Source organism: Chamaea fasciata, unplaced genomic scaffold (assembly GCF_029207755.1).
Source record: "Chamaea fasciata isolate MVZ Bird 193981 ecotype frontalis unplaced genomic scaffold, bChaFas1.0.hap1 SCAF_1, whole genome shotgun sequence".
Taxonomy (NCBI): Eukaryota; Metazoa; Chordata; class Aves; order Passeriformes; family Sylviidae; genus Chamaea; species Chamaea fasciata.
This window is the reverse complement of record NW_027094086.1, coordinates 132,459,633-132,471,422: the sequence shown is the minus strand read 5'-3', so window position 1 is coordinate 132,471,422 and position 11,790 is coordinate 132,459,633. Positions and strand designations below refer to the sequence as shown.

The following is an 11,790-nucleotide window of genomic DNA, read 5'->3' as shown; positions in this document are numbered from 1 at the left end:
GTGTGTCGTGCTCAGCCGGCGTTTGTCGCAGATTGACCGGCGGAGCCTCCCGGCGCTCGGTGTCCGCGGCCCGGGGCTGCAGCCCCGCGGGGCAGCGCGCTGCCAGCGGCCCTGCCGCGGCTAAGGGCCGCCAGGGGGCGCCCGAGCGCGCCTCCTCGGGGGGCGAGCGGGGCCGAGCCTCCCGCGCCGCCCCCCGCCCGCGCACGGCGGCGGCCGGACCGCACCTCTCCGCCCCGCTCCGCACCTCTCCGCCCCGCTCCGCACCGCACCGCACCGCACCGCACCGCACCGCACCGCACGGCCGCCGCACAACTGCGCTCCGCTCCGCTGCGCCAGCGGGAGCTGGCCGCGGAGGCGGCGAGGATGCTGCCCCTCAGCCGCGGGCGGCCCCGCCGCTGGCAGCACCCGCTGCTCCTCCTGTCAGCGCTGCTCTGGGCGCCGGCGCTGGTGGCTTTCAACCTGGACGAGGAGAAGCTGACGGTGTACAGCGGGCCCCCCGGCAGCTACTTCGGGTACTCGGTGGACTTCTACATCCCCGACCCCAGCACGTGAGTGCCGCCGCCGGGGGTGGCGGGGCCGGGCCGCCCCCGGGCCCGGGGAACGCTTTGGGAAAGCGGTGGGCGAACGGCGGCGTCGCGCCCGCGGGGTGACAGCGCCCATCGCCCGCCCGTCCCGATCGCCCCGGTGACCTCCCGGTGTGTTTCGCAGGGTCAGTGTCCTGGTGGGAGCTCCCAAAGCCAACACCACGCAGCCAGACATCGTGGAAGGAGGTGCGGTGTATTACTGCGCCTGGCCCGCCGCCCGGTGCAGGCAGATCCCCTTCGACAACACCAGTAAGTGCGCGGCTGTCCCGTCTGTGTCGCGCCGCCGTGCCCGGGACCCCTCGGCTCCTCCGCGATCTCTGTACTTGGGTCGCTTTGGTCGGAGTATCTGCACTCGGATAGAAATCCCGCTCCTGGGAGTCTGAATGCATGTGCTCTTGCAGGGAAGAGTTTGATAGTCTCCGGAGAAATAACAGGATTGTGACCTCCAGGATCAGTAGTTCATCTTAGTAACTGCCTTTTTTTCCTTCTTCTTTAATGAAGGGTATTTGTGGCAGATTCCTGCTTTTCAAAATACTTTTACATGTTCAGAAGGCAAAGCCCCAAAAGCCTTTTCTCACACTTCTCTGAACTATGGAAATAAGAGGATTTCTAGTCTTTGCTGTTATTTTCAAGGAGGGGATTTCTGGCTGTTCAGATGGATGAAGTGTCTCGTGTGGCTGGCATGCTTATTTAATTCTACTCAGAAAGCAAGAATTTTGTTTTAGAATACTGAAGTTAGATGCAAACCGATTTAGGGACAATGTGGATAGATTATATCCACTTCCAAAATCCCAAGACAGATGTTTCTTATTTAATTAGAGGGAACACACGTTTTAAACAATTCAAGCTGTTTATGTTTTCTGTTGTCTCTTTATAGGTCTTGAAAATAATTTAAACCTAGTGTTTGCGGAGACTTTAAAACTGATTCCTTTATTTAGGCAGACTTTGACAGCTTGACCATTAAGCAAAAGTTATTATTCTTTAGGTTATATTTAATCTCAATATTTGTGTTTTATTGTAATGGGAACACCATACTTTTTTTTTTCTGAAAGCAGAAGTTAAATTAGAAGAGCTCACTTAACTGTAGCAAATAAGCAGTGCAGTTCTTTACTCCTCCCAACTCCAGCCACCCACATCTGTTACTGTGTTAGTGTCTAGGAATACTGATCAGGACGGTTGTCCCATCATGCTGAGCATTCTTCAAAACAGAGTAAGTGATAGGTCATGTGTGTGTATATGGCTACTGGGGCAGGTAAAATTATGTACAGCATCTGGTTATATATATAAATGGAAATGTATATAGACAGTACGCATACATTATTTAACAAAAGTGAAACGTATTATCTATACAAGATAATTTCAAGTTTGAATAGAAAACTTACAGCCCAAATGAAAATTCCATTACATTTTTGAAGGGGAGTTTTGAAAAATTTATGAAGATATAGTGATGAAACCTAGAAGGACATCTGACTTTCTTGTGGGAAACTTGAAACAGCTCCAGACTCTTGGCAGAGACGTGCTTTTGCAGATACTGTGTTTTGAATGAGGACACAAAGAAACTGAGGAGTAAGTATATCAGTAAGGCTTTGGACTTTATCACACAACTATTCAGCTTGGAATCTCCAGAGGGTGGTTCATTCAGTGTTCCTGAGATGGTTGTGTCCTCTAGATAGAATCCTGACTTGCAGACTGCTGAAGTTAAGCCAGAGTGCAACCATGGTGTAGGCAGAGATGCGCTGTCCTTGTGGGAGGGATGGCAGCATAGGCAGGTTTAGCAGTGCTATCCCTGGCTATCTAACTCCAGTCCCCAGGGCAGTCAAAGTGTCATTTTGCACAGTTCAGCAGTGTCCTGTAGACAAGGACCCCAGGAAGGTTTGCATGGCTTGTACCATGCCCTATTCTTCATTGCCAGCAACAGAAAGGCCATCTCCAGTATGCTTTAGAGGACTCCTTTTGCTGATTTCTGGATGTATATTACATGTCATTTTTTTCTCTCCCAAACCCATTATTTACAGGATCAAGTTTTCCCTCTTTTCCCCTTTTCTCCCAAGCAGAGTAGTCCACATGAGCTCTGTCCGAGGTGAAACTATTGCAAATAGTCTGTCACACAAAGTTTGTTTTGAAGCCTTTAGCTGTGTTATGCCTTCTGGGACTTAGATAGGCCTTGGTAAATATGTGGGGTGTTTGCCATGTTCATGGCTCCTGTACAGGTGTCTCGTACTCATTATGCCTTCTCCTGCAACATCACTCAGAAATGTTGCTATTCCCATTTTTAATATTTATTCTAATAAACAGAAAAAAGTCAGTCTGGGTTGTCAAAGATCATACAAAAAGTTGATGGTGGTACTGGTAACCGACTCGGTAGCTTTTTCTTATTCCAGTGCCTTTACCACAAGATTATTCTTTCTTTCAAAACAGAAACACTTAGAAGTTGTTAGAAGGCTAGAGCAGTTGTAGCAGCTTTAATATTAAAGATTAATACTTCATGCCTTACAAAGCCTTGGGAATGTTTTCTGAAACAAAACAGAACTACAGGGGCTCCTTCAAAGCTGAAAAATTTCATTTTGATGCATTTTATTACAAAGCTTCCATTTTTCAATACTTTCTTCTTGACTCTAACTAAATAGTATCTCTTTCATTAAGATTAGCTAAGCAAAGCACAATAAAAGAAAAAAAACACTGAATAATTGGGAGTGTTCTTGATTAAGTTCAGGAGTAAAAAGCTGAGTGGAAATGAAAAGAACTGGAAAGGCAGTGTGAACCAACAAATGAATAAAGAATTTGCTAAATTGGCATTTTTCAGCCTCAAATTTCAATGGGGAGAACTTCTGAATTCTAAAAAATTGTTAAAGTCAAGCTGACTCACATATACTATATCTAAAGTTCAATATGTGAAACTGCTTCAGGTGACAAAAACTAATATTTTCACTATTACGTAAAAATTCCGTAGATGAACAAATCCAAGAGGTTGAAAGACAGTGCCTTAAATTACATATGAGCATGAGGACTCATGTCTTCTACTTCTGAGGGCTGGATGCACAAATGTATGTTGCATTCAATGCAAGTTATGTTTTGCCTTTGATGAGGGAACATGCGGTGTGTGTACTTGGATGATGTTTGGACTTTCACTGCCACAAACAAGTATCTTAAGTGGCCATCTGATTGGTAAGGCTCATATGGAACTGGACCAATGATTTCTGTTTCCACAAAAATAGTACAGCTAATTTCAAGTAAGATTCCTTTGCTTGCAAGTGCTTTTGTGTTAATTGTATTAACATTGTTACTATCGCAGTACTACTAAATGAAAACAGGGAGGACACTGACTAGTATTCTGTGATGGCTTTAAGTCAAGATTCCGGACATTTTCAGATATCATGATGTGGAGTTATTCTGTACTGATTTATAGTTATCATGTATTTTACAGTTATCAAGTCGTTTAATGAATGGGTAGCTATGCCTTGTTAACTAAAAAGGAACAAAATCTCTCTCCACCAACATTTAAGGCTTGTTAAAAGCAATGATGAACATGAACAGGCTCATGAGTCAGGAAACAGAAAGAAGAAAAAGCAATCCATTGAATTTCTAAACTATTTATTCCCTTAGACAGAGGGGGCATTTGTTCAAGAAGTGGTACAAGGGAACCAAGTAAGTGACAGACACCTTAGTTAAAAACTTAGTCTTGCTTAGGTTAATTTTACAATGTTCAGTGCTGAGATAGGATGATTTTTGGTTCTGCACAGCTGTTTGGTTGAAGGGATTTGTTTGTTTATTTAGTTATGTGAGTAATATATTTTTATTTTTGCAATAACTAAAGTGTTATTTTAAAAAATGTCATTCTATATCCTGAGCCATAGAGTCCTGAAGAGAGAACATGAGTGCCAGGCCTAACTGAATCAGACATCCTGACACTGGTGGGAGACAACTGCAGTGTTGCCCAGTGAATCAGAGATATGATACTGCAAGGGATGCACCCAGTCACTGGCGAGGTGCAGATAACCTCCCTCTTACCACAAAGACTGTGGCACTCAGTATTAAACTTTACTTTTTGCATCATGTAAGCTTTAAATGACAAAAAAAAAAAGTCTTTGTGGTTTATGAAGCCTCCTTACTCTTTTTTATTTTTCCTCAGAGGCTAAGGTCAGGTGAGGGATTATTCACTGTGTTCCCAGTAAAAGATACAAAAAACCTTTAAAAATGCATGACTAGTGCTGAGCGCCATGTTCAACCATGTTCAAAAACAGACTGGGCTTCTGCCCACTGCTAGCAGTGATACTCAAAAACAAGACTACTGCTGAAATCATCTCTGTGGCACTCTGCATGTGTTAGGATGCCCGAGATGGTCTGAGTGCTATGTGCAACTGCATAACCTGTGCTAACGTGGAAATGTATGTGGGCTAAACTACCCTGCTGAGAAGATGACTTAATTGGAGTTAGTGCAGGTGCAGGAGTATCTGCAGCTCATTCCTAAAAGCTACATCACCCAGCTGAAATTGCTGTAGAGGAAGTTGTCCCAGATGGTTACTAATTTCTCAGGCTACCTATCTCTGTTTTTCATGGTAGCTAACCCAGAGATGTCCAAAGCAATGAGGTTATTTACTTGCAGTAATTAATCCTGTTGATGAAATAGCATTCCTGACAAGCAAGAGAGGGGCAAAGGAGGGAAGGAGGATGAAATTTTGTCATGTAGGATTTGAGCAGACCCATCCATAAGCAAGTCATGTAACCGGACATTCCCATATGGGTTGGCCAGTGATATGGCCTGCAGCCAAGAAGGGGCTTTAGCAGGAACTCTCTGTGTTTCCTGCTGTTGATACAGCACTGACTCTGCAGTCCCATGTTTGCACTTCTTTAAAGCTCCCTAAATCTATGTGCCAGGGTCAAGGCTCTGGGAAGAAGCTCAAAGCACTGCCCCTGAGAGCACAATGGGTGCTTTAACCTGCTCCATTGCAGCAGGGAACTGAGATAAAGTATAATGGAAGGGCTTTTAGTATCCCCTTACTCCAGGATATATAGATTGAAGGGCAGTGACTCTTCTCCCTTGTTTCCCTACTTTGTGAAGTTGTCCGGTTGCATTGCGGTGTAAGGCTGTGATACTCTGAAACTCAATGAGAGGACAGGGAAACAAGCCTTGGCATCGTATTAAAGGTTTGTGGTCTGTCTTTCCTCTCTTACCTACACAAAGCTAACTTCTTTTGAGTTTCTTCTCTATGAAATGGGTTTACAATGACTATTTTTGCATTAACACTGAGGTCGAATTACCTCAAGTCCTTGTTTCAGCTGCGTGCCTTTCCTTTCAGCTGCCAGGAGAGGTAGCAGGAGAGCAGTATCAAGAAAACTTTCTCCTCTCTTGATTAACTAGGCAACTTCTGAACCATTTGAAGCGTCTTGCAGGTAGAAGCAGACTTAAATACCCTGTAAAGTGAACTATTGCATTTGAAATCTGATAAAAAGCTCATAGTTCAAATTTTGGAAACTCATTGTTCAGGTCACTTTTAGTTGTAGTACTTAATAGGCTGCATCAAATTCTTATATTTTAAATTAGGTCCTGAAGGCAGAATTTCAGATACCACTTCCCTTAAATTTCCAGAACACACTGGGTTGTTTTCTTTGCTATCAGTTAACTCTTCCAGTTTTACTAAAATAGGCTATATTTTTCTAAACTAGCTGGAAAAAAATCTGAACAGCCTCTGAAGAGGAGCAGGGAAGGGGGATGTAAATCAGTTCTGACCAAGCGTGCAGTTGATAAAAAACATGAGCTAATCTGGCCAGCAGTTGAGCTGATTGTAACAGAACCCAGGTACTGTTACTGTTACTATAAGGAGAAGATGTATTGTGGGACTTGAGAGCTTCAGTTACATGAAAAAATCATTTGCTGTGGAGATAGTAAGATTCTGGGGAAAACTTAGAATCCTGTTATAAAACAGAATTTGCATCTCAAGAGAAATTGCTGAGAGAAAACTTTGTTGTACTTTTAAATGTTGACACATTTTAGTCCACTATGCCAGTAAGACCTTATCTGGAATGTCATGGTTCACTTGTAGCATTCTGATTTATAATAGACCCTCATGAGTTTCTTTTGTAAGTCTCAGCCCTATCTAAAGAAAGGAAAAAATACTCCTAACTATGTTAGTTCAAGCCCTAAGGTCCTAAGGTCTTAATTTGGTTTTGATCAGATTGTATTTAGGGAAAAAATCCTACTGGGTTTGAATAAATTTTTTGTGTGTGTGTGTGTGTGTGTGTGGTTCATGGAATGTCCAAGTAAAACTGTCTAGATATGATCTATTAAATTAAAATGACTCATATGAATAGCAGCTAAGCTGCAGCAGAAACTAGATATAAAGTAGATGGTTGCAGAACCAGATAAATCTAAATATAAAAGCAACTCTTCTCATCATGACAGTGTTTTGCATACCCTTACTATTTCTCCACTTCAGAGTCCCTTTTTCCCCTCAGCATTAATTAAAAGCCATTGTTTATCTTAGTTACGTAGATCATACCTAGAGTTTAGCTTTGCATTTGAATTCAGTCTCTGTGGTGAGGGTCTAATATCAATGACACTGTGAAAGTTACTGAGTTACCTTTGCTTTGTAATGGGTGGTATCATTGGGCTCTTATGTTAGTGATACAGTGGTAGGATTGTCAAGATTCCCTTGTTTCCCTGACTTCTAGAATATGGGAACAAGTATTATAGGACCATTCCCTCTCCCTCTTCCCTTCTGTAAGCCAGAACACTAATGATGCAGCAGAACTGTTTTCTGAGTTAACTGAGGTTGCTCAGAGCCTTTTGTAGCCATCTTCTGAAACCATCTTAGAGGGGGAGAGCCACAGTCTCTCTGGGGAATCTCTTCTAGTGCTTCAGATTTGTTCAGAAATTCCCTTGCTGCAACTTGTGTCTTGTTGCCCCTTTTCCTTTTGCTGCATACCTCACATGGGAGTTTGGCACTCTCTTCTACCTATTGAACACTGGATGGAGCACAAATAAATCATCCTTTGCCTTCTCTTCTTTGGGCCAAACATCTGCAAGGAGTGATGTCTCAGAACTGTACATAGCATTCCAAGTGTTGTCTCCATGTTAGGGATATTCACTTTCCTTTACCTGTAGAAATTTATGGGAATGTTTGTTTATTTTATATGTTTGTATTCACGTTTTATACAAATATGGATAGATTTAGGTAATTGTTCACCTCTGCTCTGTATGTATAGTTATGTACAAATATATGAAATCCGTGTATTATATTTTACCTATATTTTTAATAGGATGGATGTACATAGATACATACACAGATATATCAAAACAGGTATTTGGAAGGGATTTGCCATCATGGATGTAGGCACAGATCTGAGGGCAGAGTGTAGCTGAACCTGCTGCAGATGCCTGGTTAGTGGACATCTGTGTTTATCCAGGACACACAGGCAAATAGACCCAGAGCATTTAGACATAATACTTTTCAACATTCCAGAATGGTGAAAACTTCTGTGAAAGAGCTGTGGGTGTATTACCTAGACAGATATTTTGCTTTGACTAGAAACATTGTTTTCCTGTGTTAAGTTTGATTAAAATATTTTCACAGAATCACAAAATCATTTAAATTTGGAAAGACTTCTACGATCATGGAGTCCAACCTTTGAATGATCACCCCCTTGATTTGCTTTTGTTCATTTGAGTATTTTTAAATTGTAAAAGATGCTGCATTTTTTACTTACGATTTTCAAGACCTGAATGAATCACACTAAGTAATTACCAGTGTTTGCCCATACATCTCTTATGCAGATAATAATTAGTATAAAAAAATACTGGTAAGGGAAATGTCTGGTACATGCCTGTTAAGCTGTTTATGATGTGCTAACTTAGTGACTGAGAGGAGACCAACTCCTATAGAAAGCACCAAATCTACTCAAATGTGTGTAAATTACGGATTTGCACTAATATTTGCTCTAGATTAAGGCTTTAATTCCTACAAGTGAATCTGTGCTATTGTTCTTAACATAGGTTTGCTTTTTGCTATCTGAATTCAATTTTTTCTGTTTGTCCAACTACTGTTCTGGCAATGTAAGGGGCTTTTTTCCCCCCCCCCCCCCCCCTGTTTGGTAGCCCCTAGGTACCGCAACTAAAAAACTGGGTGGAGGAATGCTGGTTTTAATAATCATGTTTCTGTATCTCCAGAGCTGCTTCTGAATCTGGATTGCAGGGCAGTACCATCTATAGGAGTTGTGGCTCCTGCAGTAGAAAATGAGGTGGTTTGGGTTTGCTGAAATGAAATTTAAGGATGTCCTCATACCTAAAATTATATTTATAAATCTCTCTGCTCTGCATGTTCCTGGTTGTCTGGGCCTTAGTCTGCAATATAGTCTTAGGCAGTATCATTATGAGTGACTCCAGAGCTGCATCTCAAGCCAAATTTGCGAGTCATCCAGACTGTTAACCATCTGGAACAGCTCCTGGGCTGGCTCTGAAGCAATCCAGCTGGTACTCAGGCACTCTTTGGACCTCTCTGTGGACAGGCTCAGGCGTTGTGTGCCCAGCCCAGCTGCTGCCTTGTACTCTTGCTAGCCTTGCACTAGTGTCACATATCATGATACAGGATAGCCTGGACTCCTTCTTAAAGGGGGCCAGGCATTCTCATCCAGAAGAGAAGATGATATGTGAATGCAGCCTGAATTCCCACCAAGTTTTGCTGCTCACAAAAATATGGGTAGAGGTACAGTATAAACATAGCCTGTGGGTCTCAGATGCCCATAAATAGCACAAGGAGAGCTATTTCCCTGCCATATTATGGTGTTGTCAGGATACAGATATGTTACTTTTTGAAATGCCTAGATAATGCTGCTTTGAGGAATATACAGATTTATTTTTTTTTTGAACTGGATCGAGATTTATCTGGGTAAATGAATAGTTTTTGTCTGTCTAATCTAAGATTGTCGTTCATGGCTGTTTACAGTTGGTTAAAAAAAAAAAAAGGTACTTTAGGTACTTTTAGGCCATGATTCTTCTGACCTCCTCCAAGTTTTGCTTTAGGAGGAAAAGAACTGGCTTAGATCACGTCCTCAGATGTAAGTGGGTGACTAGCTCATAAGTGGACAATTCCAGCAGGGCAAAGTAATGACAGCTGGTGTGTATTCAGACAAGTTAGTTGTGTATATTGCTTTATTTTGCTAAAGTTACATGGAAAGCAATATATGTTTTATAACATTCTTAAATACTGATAGGCTGTTATATACAAAAGACTAAACCATTTTTTCAGGCACAACCTTAGAAACTAGGAATATGACTCCATAGCTCTAGCAGGGATGCTGAACAAAAGTGTTTAGAAAATCTCTATCAAAAGAGATTTATCTAGGAAAAAAAACCTATTTGTTGATTTGTGTGTCTGTGGTGTTTTTCAAATTATTTTAAAATGAAAATTCCAAGCCACATGAAGGATTCCTACTACACCATATGCCACTAAATGAAGTGGGATTGTGCATGTGTGTATGTACAGTTCTTGCAGATTTACTGGTAAATTCAGCTGTTGTTTGATAAATCCTGCAAATGGTTGTCTAAGTTTTAAAATTTAACTTCTTTTCAAATGTTGGTATACTTTGCCAGTAGACAAGTATGTTGTTTTGATTGAAAATGTGAGCTCCTTTTAAGTTAGAATACTGGCCACAAATATCCTCAAAGCCAGGTTAGCATTGGCTGCTGTAAGCTGGCCTGGGCTGATTTTCAAGCTTGAAAAGCTTTGTTTCTATCAAGACCCCATGTGTGGACATTGATCATATTCAGATCTGCTGGAGCATTAAAAAAAGAAAAAAGAAACCTTAAAAGTCTGAATGGGTCTGGCTCCACTGGAAAAAATAATCGAAAGTAGTGTTGCCAACAACTAGGTAGGAGCTGGCAGCGCCCACCATGCTGTGTATCAAATACACTGTCTCTCACATCCACACAAGTTTAGGCCTAACTTCAATAAAATGTGGTTTTAAAATTAATACTCTTAGGGTAATTTTAAATTGTACTTCCTGAATTTTAAGAGCTAAATATTCCTGAATTTTATCTCTCTGAGCATGAACTTCAACAGTAGCTGCTCTAATTGGTGCAGCACAGAAGCAAAGATGTACAAAAGTAGATGTTTCCTTAGAGACTTTCAAACTTTAAAATCTATTCATTCTTATTCAGCTTTCCTTCATGTTTATTAGGAAAAAATACAGACATAGAGTACCCTTGTTCTCCAAGTATGATGCATTTTTATTTCTAATTCAGTTTATAACATTTATGAGTTTACCATAAGCTGAAATCAATGGAGAGCTGACATCCTAGGAAACATTCAGGTATCTCCTGTATTCCTTCTGGGCAAATCCCAAGGAGTGTTGACTTTTTAAGATGTTGGCTGTATTTTTTCTCAGTTATTTAAAAATGCATGTAAATCTTTAGAATATGATCTGACGCTACTATTTTTTAACATTCCAAGGTATACCGTGGTTTTATTTATTTTTATTTTTATTTTTATTTTAGAGTGACTAAAAAGGATTGATTCTTCTGAAATCTCTCCTGATAGGAACCAGAAACAAACATAAGGGAATGCAGATACAAGGGGGTAGGAGTAATGCCCTTCTTATGTATAAATTAAAAAGTTCATTAGGAATGACTGGTAGGAGAAGAGCATAACTCATGAACATATGGGAAATAAGTTTACTTCAGAGAGCTGAGAGTGAAGGGAAGGGTTGTCTGCTTTTTATTAAAACCTGAAATGCATTATAATTGGCCTGAATCTTTGCCCAGATGGCTTCTCTTATGCTGACATCTGTAGAAGTGTATATAAAGCAACATTAGGAAGCTGTCTCTTGTGACAGTGTGTACATATGTAATTCTGTTAAAAACTAAGTCCTTTGCTATCTGTAGTGTTGGTCTTTGACTACGCATGCTGAGAAATGTCATTTGTTTGACAAAAACTAATTATGGAACATGCTTTTTGCATGGAAGGTTTCTACCGCATCTGAGAAAACATTTTAGGGCTTTTCACCTATTTTTGTAGATTCTTGTTCTTTCTTCAGCATAAATTCCAAGTAAACTTCCCCCCACCCCCCCCCCCCCCCGGTGGAAACACAGCATTTCCTATTCCAGTCCTGTGTAGTTTTTTCTAAAGTTTAAGTGTTACTATTTTGATTTTTCATGTGTGAATTTAAGCTGTTTTCTGCTGACCAATGAAAAGGTTAAATGATAGTAAGAAGT

At 41.2% G+C, this 11,790-nt stretch overlaps 1 protein-coding gene across 1 annotated transcript in view; it reads left to right on the top strand.

The window, feature by feature from the left end:
* The first annotated feature begins 363 nt into the window (after positions 1 to 363).
* The window catches only part of ITGA8 (integrin subunit alpha 8), a 112,012-nt gene continuing 100,585 nt past the window's right edge, over positions 364 to 11,790 (top strand). The window contains exons 1-2 of the mRNA XM_066198317.1: positions 364 to 548; positions 709 to 833. Coding sequence (XP_066054414.1) covers positions 364 to 548; positions 709 to 833 — 310 coding nt within the window. The remainder of the gene's footprint in view (positions 549 to 708; positions 834 to 11,790) is intronic.